Source organism: Pelodiscus sinensis, chromosome 3, assembly GCF_049634645.1.
Source record: "Pelodiscus sinensis isolate JC-2024 chromosome 3, ASM4963464v1, whole genome shotgun sequence".
NCBI classification, from domain to species: Eukaryota; Metazoa; Chordata; order Testudines; family Trionychidae; genus Pelodiscus; species Pelodiscus sinensis.
Genome location: NC_134713.1, coordinates 28,825,718 through 28,842,236, shown reverse-complemented (window position 1 = coordinate 28,842,236; position 16,519 = coordinate 28,825,718). Strand labels below are relative to the sequence as shown.

The following is a 16,519-nucleotide window of genomic DNA, read 5'->3' as shown; positions in this document are numbered from 1 at the left end:
TGTAATAAGTTACTGTACAATCATTTTATAGTATGTAGTAATATTTTAAATACATAAATAATGCCAGGTCAAAGCCACCCTTTTTACCCGTGCTTGTATTGGTGGTATTCAGTTGTGTTTGTGTTAGTGTCCCTCTTCAGTGTCTCTATTTTAGCAGGTTTTTATGTCCTCACCCTCTTTGGAGTTTTATATTTTACTTTATGTATATTTATTGCATTTTTTAAAAAATTGTAAGCCGTCTCAAATATTTTAAATAGCGAGGTGGGGTAAAAATATTTTAAATAATAAAATAATTTCCATAGATAGTTTACGATTTCATAACTTTAGCCTTCCTTGAGTAGTATGAAAAATCTTGGGAATTAGTTCTGAATCTGGCAGTTGAGTGCACACAAAATGAGCAAACTGCAATTGGGCAAAAGGAAAATTTCAAAGATGATTTCTCTCAAGATAATTCCTGTTTGTAGTATTTCTGGAAGATGCATTTTACTGGTGCTAAGCAAAGATGCAACAGTACAGTAAATACACACATTTGTCACTAAAATCAATCCATGCAGAATTAATTACAGTAATGTCATGCACTGGTGGATTAGGTCAGCAGCCTTTCAGAGGTAATATGTGCAAAGGTATTTTCAACATTTGCCTGTCTCCAATTAATAGCAAATTTGACAGCAAGCTAATAGTGTCTTCTCAGTCTTTAAAAGCCCTGAGCGTGAGTTTTATAGCTGAGTATTTTGTCATTACAGGAAAAAGTTCCTGTTGATTTTGTTTCTTTACTTGACTTTTTTATGCATACCCTTCCTGCAATGTTTTAGTTTACAGTACTTATTAGTGAAGCTGACTGCTGATGTAGACAACCATAATTTAAAAGAATGGTTTGTTACTATAATTCAGTTTAACTTTCAGGAAGTATCAGGCTTCAATGACACAATGTTACAATAGAGACTATCTGCTTATGGTGTATTTATAGTCATCAGTGTATGACTCCCTCAAGCCCCACACATATAAATGTTCATAATGTGCTTATGTCTCCCAAAGCCTAGTTCAGTTTCGTATCCTAAATTTGCTACATGTTTCATTCCAACTTTAGCAAGCTAGCTCTTTAAAATAGAAAAGAAAATATATGGGGAGTGTCTGTTTGCACCAAAGAGATCTGAATCCTCTGTGATCCGACCAGGCTCTTTGCAACCACAATGCATAATGCCCATTTCATTCCTTTCTCAGTGCCTTTGTAAAATGAGTCAGGAGGCTCAGCAGTTACTGTACAGTATTTACTATCCTCAGCTGTGCTTAGAACAGCCACGCCCCCTTCCCTACGATTGGCTCAGAGTGCGGAAGGCCTGAACCTTCTTTTAGGTTTCATTTGTACCAGTGAGAATGTCTCACAGTCTGATGGACACATTGGGTGCCTCCAATGGCAGTAAGCACTGGCTAGGTTTGGCAGCTGCTGAGCCTGCACTATAAAAGCAAGTAGAGGCAGCTTGCTGCTTCAGTCTGAGCTCAGGCAGCTGCTTAGAGAAAGAAAAGGAAGTGAGGCAGTCAAGCAGGCAGAGTGATCCCTTAGTGTGTGTTTTCTGTGCCCTGGAAATCAGGCTCTCTTCCAGCATGAAAGCTTTCAGTCCTGTGAGATCCGTCAGGAAAAACAGCCTCTCTGAACACACCCTGGGAATATCCCGGAGCAAAACCCCCGTGGATGATCCTATGAGTTTGCTATACAACATGAATGACTGCTACTCCAAACTGAAAGAGCTAGTGCCCAGTATCCCTCAGAACAAGAAAGTGAGCAAGATGGAAATCCTGCAGCATGTTATTGACTACATCCTGGACCTGCAGATCGCTTTAGACTCTCACCCCAGTATTGTCAGCTTCCATCACCAGAGACCAGGACCAAATCCTTCCTCCAGAACTCCTCTGACCACCTTAAACACAGACATCAGCATCTTGTCATTACAGGTAAGTGTACACAGTGTTATTGTAGTTGTGTTGTCCTGAAGAAAAGCTCTGCATAAGCTTTAAAGCTTGTATCTCTAAGCAACAGAAGTTGGTCCAATAAAAGATATTACCTCACCTACCTTGTCTCCTTAACCCTGGCTGACTTTTCTCCCTCCTGTTTCTTGGCCTATATACAGTGACTGAGTTTGGCTTAATAATGACAGTGGACGTTGTTGTTAGGGAGTCAGTATTAGAGAGCTGTAGCTTTTATGACAGGGAGTGACTGGCATGAGAAATGGTTACTTTAAAAAAAACCCTAATACTTAATAATTTTAGATTGAAATAGATGGAAATGTCCCAATTCCTAGACAGCCCTAGTGATGCTGGTTGTCATTGTGAAACTAAATCATGGCATGGTATATGGAATGAACTTCATGATCCAGAGTATTTTGTATTTTTTTATTGTGCTGGTAAGGTATTTAACACTGTGCTGTTTTATTTTTTCTTCTTTGCAGGCATCTGAATTCCCTTCAGAATTAATGTCAAATGATAGCAAAGCACTTTGTGGCTAAATTCACTGGTGAGTGTTTCATGCTTGGTTTTTTTTAAAAAAATAAATGTAATGTGAAATACAATTCATTTGGGGGGTTAAAGGACTTTCATTTTTGGGGATTAAAATGTGTGTATGGGCTTGGATTTAAGACATAGTGAATAATACAAATAGGTTTATTGGAGGATGCCTTTATAACCAGTATTTAAGCCATAAAAATTGCACTAGTAATTCATTTGGGGGTAGCCCAAATGAAAGAGTATTTTTGCCTTTGCTAATAAGTAGTATAGACTGTTTGCTCTGAGACTATTTCTTTGTACTTACATTTTACCACATAATGTAAATTCTGTTTCTAAAATCCTAACCTTCATATGAAATGACTGATTTAGTTGAGGATTTTAGCATAATCCATTAAGTTTTGTCATGTGGAATTGTCTGCACTATCAGTTAAGTAAGTGTCTGCTTTTAATCAAATAATTGCTGTAAGAGGCAGACTGGCGCCTCTGAGCAGTGCAGTTACAGAGATCCAAATAGAGATTGGACTGAGAATCCTCTTTCTCCCCCTCCTGCTTGAATGTATGTTATTTTAATGTTTAATTTGTGCTTTTGAGGGGGTTTTTGTGTGTGTGTGTTTTGCATCTGGACGCCAGGGTTTGCCCAATCTTTGAGTGTTTGGTTAAATGTTCAAACTGTGGCTTCCTCTCTGGCGCCAGTCTGTCCGGATCTCTGCCCTGTTAGCATTCTCCTAAATTCTCCTTTTTCAATCTTTTGCAGGTGTTTGCTGACTTTTCCCCCACAAGAAAATGTCTGCAGGATTTTTTTTTCTTTTTTGAGGTGCTGAACTTATTTTTCAGCTTTATCTGGAGGGGGAATCTATAATTAATGGAATGGACCTTTTAAAACTAATAAAGAAGAAACTTGAGATTGTCTCCCTCCCCTTCAACTTGGACTGATCTTAGCTATTTATGAAGAGACTTTTAAATGCCCTTTCCCTAGTCGGAAGGTGCCCTTTATATACTATTCCCAGCCTGGGGAGTGAAACAAAAACTCACAAGGAATTGCCCATTTTAAAGCAGACTTTGCCTTTTTTCCAAAGGTGGAGCGTGAGTATCAGAAGGACCCAGTGTTCAGTTTCTTAGGGAAGTCCATGGTCAGAAATGACCTTCTGATGCAAGCCTAGGATTGAATGCTGTGTATATATTTATATATGAATATATATATATATATATATATATGTATATGTATATGTATGTATATATATATATATATATATGTGTATGAGTGAAACCTTGTGAACTCTTTAATTAGAGTTTTCTTGTATAGTGGCAGAAATGTACATTTCTGCAAAAAAAGTGTAATGATGTACTTAATCATGCTAAACTTTTTATAAAAGTTTAGTTGTAAACTTAACCCTTTTTTATACAAAATAAATCAAGTGTGTTTATTGAACTGAGTGCCTGCCTTATTCTTGGGGACCAACAGTTTACTGGGTATGGGATACTGTGATTTTACAATGTAACAGTTCAAGTATGTGTAGAACATAAATAACATTATTATTAAGTTACTAGTTTTAATTCTTGTAATTTGACTTATTTAAATGTATGTTCCAACTTTCAGCTGAACACCTTATGGACAGTGTGTAAGGAATTGCCAGAGTTGTGGATTATGACAGAGAGGATGCTATTGAAGAACGGTTTGGAAACATACACAAAAGTTGTTAGTCACAAGAGATACCCTTGGTGTTTGATTTTTTTTCCCCCACCCTCTAGTTTAGTTGATGACTCACTTTCAGTTCTCCCATAGTGCTGCCCAAGATCTGGTAACTTGCTCGTTGAATAATTACACAGAATTAAGGGTTGCGGGTGGCTATTAGTCTCCCAACCACTTAATTCCTGCAAAAGGCTTTGAATGCAAAAGTTGCTGATGCGTTAACATGTGATTTGGAATAATGAAGTGACTGTTGCCTTTCCACACTGGAATGTACATGCTTCCATGCAATAGCTCAATGAAATGGGTTTTCTAATCAGTTGCAGCAGCTTCTCCATATGACTAAGATATTGAGAACTGAACTAAATCACTGCTGTTACTGATTAAATTTTGGCTGCTCCAAGCTTTAATTCAGTCAGAAAGAAATTAAGCTGATAATGAGACTTAACATTTTTAAAAGCAAAATGTGATTTGGTATTTCTTGCATATATGCCCTCGTACTGCTCAAGGACATTTGTTGTACTGTACCTGTGTAAGTTATCTGTCTTCATTTGATTTATTTTGTTGCCATAACATAAAAGGTTATATGTGTGTGTGTGGGGGGGGGGGGGAATGCATTTACTTGAACTCTCCTGGTATTGCATTCTAATTCAAGCTAAGTTTTCTAAATTGGGAATTCCAAACATGTACACTTCAAAGTCCTGTAACTGAATGGAGTTATTTGCAGTGAATTAGGGAAACTTTGGTAATGGTCTAAGTAAGGACTGACATGCAGAAGGAATTATCTTAGGTCTGATAGGTGGGACTGAAATTTGTAGACTCTGGGGACTCTACTAGGGAAAGGCAGAAGCTGCTCCTGAGGCCGGTAACACTTTCCAGAGTGAACAGGTGTGTAGGTGGCACCATACAGGCTGCATCAGCTGCCTTTCTTTGCCCTTGACACAAAATCCATCCTTTGAAGCTGGGGAGAAAGCCAGCTCTGATCTCTTAATACAGAAGCTGCCCTGACCAATCAGTGATGTAGCCCTTTGTGAGGGATCAATGAAGTTAAGAACACAAGCATTGCATTGAGAGTCTGGATTCAGAATAGAGTGAGGTGGGGGAGGAGAGCTAATCTACTGCTTCTCACACTACACCCACCTCCTTGTCAAACCAGTGATTAAAAGTCATCCAGAACTGTAACAATGTTCAATGCCTCCCGTGGACAGACCCTGCTACTGGTGCAGCAACGCAGTTTGTTCTAACGTTGCACAGTAAATGATTAACCCACAAGAAAGAATTTAAGTAAAATACACTGATTTATATAAATGAAGTTAAGGGGGGTCTCAATCCCACTAAAATCATTACTGCATCTGAATTTTCTCTAACCCAAAACAACAGTAGCCCCAGGATTTTAATCTGTTTTGAGGTCTTTGGTCTCTTTATCCCACACTAACAAACCTAATACACTCAGACGCTGCCAAGTTCCTCCCTCCCCCTCAATGCTGACTTTCTACCTAAAACTTGAGTCAGGCTGAGGTTGTAAACAGGCACCAATGGGTGCTGCTGTAAGACAATTTTTTGAGGGTAGGAGAGGAGCCTTATGAAATTAGGAAAAAAGGCAAGAACCTTAATCATTACAGCATAGCTCCTCAGAAAGCAAGGCACTATGCTTCTTGGACACTTCTGAATAAAGGGGTGACAAATACATTAGTAGTCACAAATTACTGTAGTGGCAAAACAGGAGATTTTCCATTGCCAAGAATTCGGGGGTTTCTTGGCAGGCAGGGGAAGGAGAGAGGAATAGAAAACATATGCTTTTCAAAATGCAAATTAAATTGTTTGTTTCTTCAAATATTAACTGATTTAATTTGGCATTTTCACCACATATTTCCTCTGATCAGTGTTTGGGGCTTATTAGTCGCATAGCTCTAGATGTTTTATTAGAGATTCACATTCATTGGGTTCATACCAGTGTTCCCTATAAGTTGTGTATGTGTGTGGCTATTCAGGAGAAATTCAAATACTGCCCAGCTGATAAGCAGAAGGCCAACACCTAGATTTTGTGTTTCAGTTGGTGGTGTACATTCACACATGCCTTAGTGCACATACAAGTTTATTTCACACATGGAAAAGAGGGAACCTTGGTTCATACTGAATTTTTTAGTTTCAGAGATCAACAGGAAAGTCAAAGCTTGGTCCCTGGAATTTTCATATTGATGATCAAGATTTCCTTGAAGAATGAAGCCTCCCTTTATATGACATTGGCCTCATAAGCCAAGGGAACATTAAAAGTTTCTGCACAAGCAAGGAATTCTAGATCAATTACTTTTCATCCTCTTTCTGGGGCCTGATGTAAACTATATACTCTATCTGAATACAGCAGCTGCCAACAGTCATGTTAAATGACTTGATTCTGAATGTGGCAGATCAGGACAAACCATGGTCAACAAAATACAGGACTATGTAGCACTTTAAAGACTAACAAGATGGTTTATTAGATGATGAGCTTTCGTGGGCCAGACCCACTTCCTCAGATCAAATAGTGGTCAACAAGTTAGTTATGTTAACAAACGGGTTTATTAACTATAAAAATATGTAGCATAGACAAGGCCTACAAGTTGCAAATACAGCCACAGATTTAAGATGTAAAGGCCCCAGTGCAAACAGAACCCAACAAGGGATTTCAGAAAATTCTCACTCTAGAAGATGGGCTGATAAGAATTCTCCAAAGCAGCTTCTCAGATAACACACAACACAGAGGGCCCATTTCGTTTTTGTTGGTCATTTCCAAAGCAGATGAAAAGATTTCAAATGCATTCAAATATTTATCACAAGTCATTTAAAGAATCAGTGCCAATATTTTGACAAAATTGCTACAATGAGTCTTGACTCCAGATTAAAATTAGTACCTCTGAGTCACATTCCATTCATGTTGGTCTCTTTATAATTTGTTACTGGTGTAAAATGCACCAGCCATGGAGGGTTATCGCCACCTTCTGGTCCAAATAAAGAAGACAGCTTCTCCCTTTTCCTTTTGGAAAATGCCTGCCCTCTTTTTTTAACTTATTCCTGTACTGGGCACAAAACATCTATAAGAAAGAAATCAATTGATGCTTTACATTTTAGTGAAAAAGGAGAAAATACAAATCTTTATGAATTATTTTAAATAATTTTATAATTGCATCCTAGAGTTCAGATGAAAATATATAAATTGGATGAAAATCTAGTACATTACTTCTGTTGCTTGTGCTGATCCAACTCTGAAGCCTGACGTTCTTAAAAATTTGGTACCAGAGTCTGAAAGAGAGGGTCAAATGAAAATTAATTCTTTTAAAAAATTATTTCGTTGTTGTTGTAAGGCATGTCAATATTTAAATTTGTTTTGGGTAAACAAGATAGGTTTTTTCACATTGTGTGCATAGAAACTGAGGAAAAGTTATTTGCCCCATCAAAGGAAATAGTTTGCAGACAAATACACCCAAGGATAATCCATGTGATGTAGGAAAAACAAAGTATAAATTAAGGAGAATAATACTTACATATAAAACTCTCTCTCTTTTCATTGTCATAATTTCATCTCTTGGTGTATCAACACATTTTATACAGTCTAGATTGTAAATTGTATGGGACAGGGATTGTATTATTTATCTATAAAATGACACAAAGGAGCAGAAAACAAAAACATATGAATGATAAGATGTTTAGAGATAAGCAAATGGCAAGAGGAATACAGAGTTCTAAATTGAGGAAATAGGGATGCTAGAAAGGATAAAAAGACAAATAGTAAGAGAAAATACTGAGAGGTTCAAGATGTCATCCAAAGAGTTGACTTACAATCTTGCAGAAAACTGTACCAAAGGCTTTATTCAATACAAAAATGGAAAAATTCTTGGCATAGAAGAAGAACAAAGGAAAACATGGGAAGTCCCAGATGATTGGAAAAAGACAAATGTAGTGCCCATCTTTAAAAAAAGGAAGAAGGACAATCCAGGGAACTACAGACTAGTCAGCCTCACCTCAGTCCCCGGAAAAATCATTGAGGGAATTCTCAAGGAATCCATTTAGAAACACTTGGAAGAGAGGTAAGTGATCAGGAATAGTCAACATGGATTCACCAAGGGCAAGTCATGCCTGACCAACTTGATTGCCTTCTATGATAAGGTAACTGGCTCTATGGATATTGGAAAGATGGTGGACATGATATATGTTGACTTTAACAAAACTTTTGAAATGGTCTCCCATAGTATTCTTGCAGATTAAGGAAATATGGATTGGATAAATGGACTGTAAAATGGATAGAAAGCTGGCTAGACTGTCAGGCACAATGCGTGGTGATTAATGGCTCGAAGTCTGGTTGTCAATCATTGTCATGTGGAGAGTGCCCCAAGGGTCAGTTCTGGGTCAGCTTTGTTCAACATCCTTTATTAGTGAGCTGAATGAGGGGATGGATTGCACCCTCAGCATGTTCGTAGATGACACTAAGCTGGGATGATTTAGTTGGAGTTGGTCCTGTGTCGGGCAGGTTGTTGGACTCGATGACTTCCTGAGGTCTCTTCCAACCCTATTATTCTATTCTATGGGCAGAACACTTTCAGACTATTTTAAATAGACCAAGCACAAACAAACAACTAGACATGAGGAAGATTTATGACCAGAATATGATACTGATTTCAGATGTATTAAAGATGTATTTAGTAAACTTAAAACTGGAACAGCTAGTGATGATAACATTCCCGAAGAGATGCTTAAAACAAGTGACAGAATAACCCTCCAGATTTTCCTTGTGGTTTCAGATAGAATCTGGAATGAAGAAAAGAACCCAACCTGGAGAAGAGAGCCTTACCAGCAAGATTCTCAAAGAATTACCAAGTGAAACAACTGAAGAGAGCTTCATTACTTTCAGTGCTTGGAAAAATCATTTGCAACATCACTCAATGCACTGGGATGCATTAAGAAACAGATCTTCTACTTAGGGGGACTGAAGGTTTTAGACCACTGAGCTCATGTGCAGACTCTTGCATATAATGGAACAAAGTGTGGAGTAGAAAGCACCCTTTATGGTAAATTTTATATATTTCCAGGATGGTTTTGACAGCAGGCACAGAGAGTGTCTTTGGACAATTATGGAATACTATGAAATGTTATGGACAAATAAAGCAGAATTAGATTACCTCATTTTTACTGATGACATTCTCCCAGTTTTGGGTAGACATAGCAAAACAAGCTGGTTTGTTTATCAACAATGAGAAGTCAACATATGTGATTGTTAGTGTCCCAAAAACAGGCATCAGTGTGAACAAACACTAGAAGTAAGTCATTTTACCTGTGCAGGAAGTCAGAAGTGCAGTGATGACGGCACCATGCTGATGGTAAGCAATGGATATCATAAGTAGCAAACCACTTTCATAAACTTGAAAAAAATAAAAAAGTATTATTGGCACTGACACACAAAATATTTTACACCAGCAGCATGTGTGCCCTCGTGGAACTCTAAACCAGAAAATTGAAAGAAGTTGAAAATCAGCTCATTCCAAAGTAAATGCCTGCAGAGCTTCAGAATCAATTTGAAAGAGTTGCTTTAGCAATATCAGAATATTGGTAGAGGACACCAACCCAAAACATCAAATATGGAAAGCAGATGACAACAAACTTATTTAGGATATGCTTTCAAAATGCTATCAATACAACTTTCACATCAAGTGATACTATGGGCAGTACTTGGGAGGATTAAAAAAAGGCAACCTAGAGAAACATAATGCAGAACACTCGAGAAAAGAAGTCAAATCCATCAACAGGACGCCGAAGAGACCATCACAAGACCAAAATAAAGGATGGAAACTGTTGAATACATTATGTACCGGAGGAGGGAGAAGGACAAAGAAGAAAAGAAGCATATGGCACTGTACTCTTATTGCATTATATAAGTAAACTTAGCACATATGAAGAGCTTTCCATTTGATGCATGTGAAGTATTTTACAAACAGAAGTCTTAAAATCACTCTATAGATGGGTGAACAAACAAACCAGGTTTCTCAATACAAGGCAAGATTCACAAAGGGGCTTAGGCCTTGTAACAGTCTGTGCTCAACACTCCCCACCTCCCAAGTAAGTGCCCTAACCATTTGTCTGTAGACTCATTCTCACACTTTCTGACCCATTGGGTATTTAAATAATTAAGTTTTTTATACAAAGTGGAACAGCTTCAACAGGAGGGTTTGAGAAAGACCCACTCCAGAATAGTCTATATTTTAGTAGCTAGGCCACTCTTTTGAGAGATAAAAGACTGAATTAATTTCAGTGAACTATATGACTCTTGTTCTTTTTCCCTTTAGTCTGGAGAGAATTTTACTTGACAGTTTTTTAGAGGTAGCTGTTCTTTCTAGGAAAAAGAGAAGAGCTTGAACAAAAGACCATTCCTATTTCTCATATGACGAAACAATACAAATGCATGGAACAGGGGAAAGGAAAGATCAGCAAAGAGTCAAAATGCAGCATCTATCCCTAGTGTTGACTCTCACTTGTAACCCCATTGCTGGAGAAAAGAGGGTTACTCACCTTGTGCAGTAACGGAGGTTCTTCGAGATGGTTGTCCCTGTGGAGGCTCCACCTTAGGTGCACAGCAGCGCCCAAGCACCTAGTCAGAGATTTTTGGTAGCAGTGCTCTCCTGCGTGCTGTACATGCGGAGCAGACAGCACGAGCGGTGCCTCTACAATGCATACGCAGCAACCGTCCCTTCAGTTCCTTCTCTGCCCCAGGAGGAGAATCTAGCAGACCAAAGCAGAGGGGAAGAAGAGAGGGTGGTAGAGCACCCACAGGGACAATCAGCTCAAAGAACCATAATTACAGCACAAGATGAGTTGTTTTTTTTTCCTCCTCCTCCTCCCCCCCCCCCCCGTGGGTGTTCTACCTTAGGTGACTATAAAGCAGTAGCCATGAGGAGGTGGGTGCTTCAGTTAGATGGTATTGTATTAAGGACAGTGTGTTCAAAGTCAGTGCGTAGTGCCTTGCAAATGTGTGAGACGAGGACCATGTCGCCGCTCTGCAAATGTCCACGAGAGGGATACCATGCATCTAGGCCATGGAGGTCAAGGTGGCTCTAATTGAGTGGGCTCTGAGCTGGAAAGGCGGTGTCTGCCCATTATTACTGTAAGCTAAACTGATGCATTCTACTATCCACCTAGATATCCTGAGTGGAAATCGGCATGTCCAGAGACCTCTCTGTGATGGAGACAAATAGTCTGTTTGGTTTGCGAAGTTGTTTGGTTCTGTCCAAGTAAAAAGCAATCACCTGACAGGTGTTGAGAGTGCATAACACAGCTTCCCTTGCATCGGGGTGAGGTTTTGGGAAAAATATAGGTAAGTTTATGGGCTTGTTACAGTGACAATGCGTGGAAACTTTTGGGAGGAACTTAGGATGAGAATGGAGAATGACCTTATCTTTGTGAAATATAGCGAACGGAGGGTCTGCCATGAGAGCCCCGATCTTGCTAACTCTTCTCGCAGATGCCAACGCTATCAGCAGGGCAGCCTTCATGGAGAGATGGAGCATGATAATGGAGCAAGTAATTAAGGAATTCATCTGCAAACACCTGGAAGATAATAGGGTGATAGGTAACAGCTAGCATGGATTTGTAAAGAACAGATCATGTCAAACCAATCTCATAGCTTTCTTCGATAGGATAACAAATCTTCTGGATAAGGGAGAAGCGGTGGGCATAATATACCTAGACTTTAGTAAGGCATTTGATATGGTCTCTCATGATCTTCTTATCAATAAACTAGGCAAATACAACTCACATGGGGCTACTATAAGATGGGTGCATAACTGGCTGGATAACCATTCTCAGAGAATAGTTCACAATCATGTTGGAAAGGCATAACAAGTGGGATTCCACAGGGGTCTGTTTTGGGACCTCTTCTGTTCAATATCTTCATCAACAATTTAGATATTGGCACAGAGTACACTTATTAAGTTTGCAGATGATACGAAGCTGGGAGGGGTTGCAACTGCTTTGGAGGATAGGGTCATAATGCAAAATGATCTGGACAAACTGGAGAAATGGTCTGAGGTAGGTAGGATGGCGTTTAATAAGAACAAATGCAAAGTACTCCACTTAGGAAGGAACAATCTGTTTCACACATACAGAATGGGAAGCGACTGTCTAGGAAGTACTGCAGAAAGGGATATAGGGGTCATAGTGGAACACAAGCTAAATATGAGTCAACAATGTGACGCTGTTGCAAAAAAAGCAAATATGATTATGGGATGCATTAACAGGAGTGTTGTGAGTAAGACACAAGAAGTCATTATTCCACTCTACTCTGCACTGATCAGGACTCAGTTGGAGCATTGTGTCCATTTCTGGGAACCACATTTCAAGAAATACGTGGAGAAATTGGAAAAGGTCCAGAGAAGAGCAATAAGAATAATTAAAGGTCTAGAGAACATGAACTATGAAGGAAGACTGAAAGAATTGGCTTTTAGGTATCTAAAAGGGTGTCACAAGGAGGAGGGAGAAAAATCGTTCTCCTTGGCCTCTGAGAATAGAACAAGAAGCAATGGGCTTATACTGCAGCAAGGAAAGTTTAGGCTGAACATCAGGACAAATTTCTTGTCAGGGTGGTTAAACACTGGAATAAATTGCCTAGGGAGGCTGTGGAATCTCCATCTCTGGAGATATTTAAGAGCAGGTTAGATTGACATCTATCGGGGATGTTCTAGACAGTACTGGGTCCTTCCGTGAGGGCAGGGGACTGGATTCGATGACCTCTCAAGGTCCCTTCCAGTTCTAGTGTTCTATGATTCTATGTTGCCAAGAGTTTGAATGATTTCACTGTGAGAGCTCGTAAAACCAGGTTCAGGTCCTCAGGAGGAGTAGGAGGCCTGTGAGGTAGATAAATATTTTGTATACCCCTTAAGATTCTTAGTCATAGGATGAGCAAAAACCGATTTACTGTCGATAGGTTAGTGTAGAGCTGTTTTGGCTGCAACATGGACCATAAGAGAGCTGAGCGACACTCATGAATCTTTCCCTTCCAGTATATATTGCAGAATAACATTCAGTGGAGCTGTGGTTGGTTCCAATTTCCTTTGTTCCATCCATTGTAAGAACCTGTGCCATTTATAAAGGTAGGATTTTCTCATTGATTTTCTGTGGCTGTTGAATAAGATCTATTGTACTTCTTGTGAACATGTTGTTTCTAGTGAGGTGAGCCATTGAGGAACCAACCATGGAGGTAGAGTGTTTGGAGATTGGGATGGTACAGGCTCCCCTGCTCCTGGGTCAGGAGTTGAGGAAGACACCAGTGTCGTTTAGTGGACATTTGAGCCAGGTAATCATATAAAATCTATCTCGGCCAGTCCGGGGCAATAAGGATTACCGTGTGTGTTTCCAATCTGATTTTGTTGAGCACTCAGTGGATGAGGGTGATTGGAGGGTAGGAATAAGAGATCCTCCGGAAAAGGGCTTTATTCCAGAGGATCGCGCCAGTCTGGACGCTCTTTTCCGGCTTTTCCCCAAGCCAGAAAAAAAGCGGTGGCCATGTTTATTTAAATCCCACAGGGGATATTTAAATCTCCCGCGGATTTCCCTATTCCAAAGTTAGAAATTAGCATGCCTCTTCCGAAGAAGGGGCCAGTCTAGACGTAGTCCTAGAGTGTGAAACAGAGATCTGGTGAGAGAGACTGCTTTCTGCATATCTAAGGTAACATTAGTCTCTTTGGGCACTCAAAAGCTGCCTGCTGAAGTAAAGCTATTTATTAGTCTAGATCAGGGGTAGGGAACCTTATGCCCAGGGGCCAGATATGGTCCCAGGCTTGGGGAGCCCGAGCTGGCACTCCAATCCCCGCTGCTCCCCCACCCCCTCCCGATTGATTTTTCTGTAGGTCAGCAGCCCCTGACCCAAAAAAGGTTTCCCACCCCTGGTCTAGATGATACAATACTCCAACTGCCACACATGTAAATTCTGAAGTGCACGCGTATCTGAACATACTGATGAATCTCACACCCACCATGTATACATTTCAAGCTGTTAGCAGATAACAGTTAAAGATGTGACACACTAAAATGGGAAGAAAATGAAAATTTGTACCAGAATAAAACCACAAAGAGGAGAAAAGGATAATAACTGAGTGTATGCACTACAAATGGCATGGCCTAATTATTACACAGTAAATTGTTTATTCAAACAAAAAAAAGTTTTACTTGGAACGTAGGCTACTCACTTTGTGCAGTAACTGAAGTTCTTCGAGATACATGTTTCATTCCAAGTCATGATGCATCCCCATTACTTCGCTTGGAGAGTTTTATAGCAGTGTCCATAGGGGTTGCACACACAGAGAGCCTGCCTTATGCACTGCTCATACCTCAATAGCACTACCTAGACTCCTCAATTCCTCTTTCACTGGGAACCTGATCCAAACTCCAAAGCGGAAGGGAGGGATGTGAGGAGAGAAGCACCAACAGGGATACTCTTCTTGAAGAACCTCAGTTACTGCACAAGGTGACTAACCTTTTTAATTTGAGAGATGTCCCTGTGAGTGCTCCGCTCCAGGTGACTGAAAAGCAGTATCTGCTAAGGATGGACAGAGCTTTGGAGTTAGTAAGAATGTGGTTGATAGCACCACTCAACCCAGTCAAGGGTCCATCTGGGACCCCTATGTCAGAGGATAACGTTTGGCAAAAGTGTGCTTAGAAGCCCAGGTGGCAGGTTTGCCAACGTCTGCAAGGGGAAATGGTCAACTTACAACCAAAGCTGTTGTAAATGGCGGACCCCGAGTTACAAACGTGATCTGCGCTTACGAACAGCGTGGTCACGTGTAACTCTATGGGGTCTGACTTACGAACAAACTGAGTTACGACCAATTGCTTGGTCCATAACCAGTTCGTAAGTCGGGGAGAGGCTGTATTAAACAGATCAAACTTTCTCATGTTTATCAAACTTCATTTTAAATAAAGTAAAATATTAATTTATGTCCATCACAAAAAGTTTCAATGTTTTATTTATAGCAGGGGTGGGGAACTTTTTTGGGTTGTGGGTCAACGACCCACAGAAAAATCAGTTGGAGACCACCTAAGTGTGAAGCAAAAAAACCTCCACTCCCCCCCCCCCAACCCTCACAGATGTGTCCCCCAACTGAGACACCTCACTCCTCTGGTGCCCCAGTACCATAAGGTGAGGGGAAGGGACAGGTAGAACTGAGATTCAGGACTTGCCATAGGTCAGATTTACTCTTTTGAGGTTCTGGAGTTAGTGGATTTTGTGGACCTCCCTAGACTCTAGGGTTGGGACGAAAATGAAGGGTTCAGTGTGTGGGTCAGGGCTTCCAGTGAGTGGGCTAGGGATGGGGGTGCAGGATCTGGGCAGGAGGAGGGGTACAGGAGGGGGGAGGGTGCAAGGTCTGGAGAGGGGGGAGAGTGCAGACGCAGTCTGGGAGTAGGGTGTCTGGCCAGGGGTGAAGGAAGCAAGAGCAAGGGAAGGTGCAGAGTGTGGCAAGGTGGGAGGGTTCAGTGTGGCCTGGCGGGAGGGTGCAGGCCCAACAGTGGATGCAGCAGCAGGGTGGGGATAGATGTCTTGCCAGGGAGGGGGTACAGAAGCAAGGGAGGATACAGAGTGTGGCCAGGAGGAAGGGTGCAGGAAAAAGGGAAGGTGTAGGAGCAAGTTGGCGAGTGCAGAGTCTTGGCCAGGGGAGCGGAGTGAGTGAGGGGGATTGAGGTGCAGGGGTCTGAGCTTGAAGGGGTGGAGGGATGCTTACCTGGCTTCACACCCTGTTGCAGCAGGCAAAGCCTTTGGACAGTGCATCACTGCACTGCTGTTCCCCCAGCGGGATGGGGAGGGTGCTCTCACCTGGTACAGAGAAGGAGTTGGTCCTGGGATCAGGTAGAAGCGTAGTTTAGGCAGTGATCCACTGCTAAGTGCTGAGATGCAGCCACCTTTGGGGTGGAGCTGTGTAAAAGCAGCATTGCACAGTTGTTCAGTGGGTTTTAGGAAGAACTGTTGATTGACACTGACCTCAGTTGCCTGATGTAATGCTACAGGAGCTGATGTTCTGTTCCTAGCAGAGCGGGGTGGGGCGGGGAGGTCTAGTTTGTTAGAGCAGGGAGTGATTGCAGAGCAACAGACTGACCTGGGCATCCTTGTCCTCCCTGAAAGCAGGCCAGGCCTGCTCTCCCCCTGCATCAGTCCAGGGGTTGTGCTCTGTTCTCTGTCTGTGTCCTGCTCCCTGGCCTGTGTAAAGCTGTGGGTAGATCCCCGGGGTCGGCTTCTTAAACAGCCTTGCCTCTGGGGAGGGGTCACACTTTACCATGTGCCCCCAGTTCTTATGATCTCTGATCCTGACCCCATCACAC

At 41.2% G+C, this 16,519-nt stretch overlaps 1 protein-coding gene across 1 annotated transcript; it reads left to right on the top strand.

The window, feature by feature from the left end:
* Nucleotides 1-1,411: 1,411 nt before the first annotated feature.
* ID2 (inhibitor of DNA binding 2) lies at nucleotides 1,412-3,928 on the top strand. The gene is made up of 3 exons (XM_006123622.4): nucleotides 1,412-1,950; nucleotides 2,445-2,509; nucleotides 3,254-3,928. The coding sequence occupies exons 1-2, from the start codon at nucleotides 1,603-1,605 to the stop codon at nucleotides 2,499-2,501; spliced, it is 405 nt and encodes a 134-aa protein (XP_006123684.1). The 5' UTR covers nucleotides 1,412-1,602; the 3' UTR covers nucleotides 2,502-2,509; nucleotides 3,254-3,928.
* The last annotated feature ends 12,591 nt before the right edge of the window (nucleotides 3,929-16,519 follow it).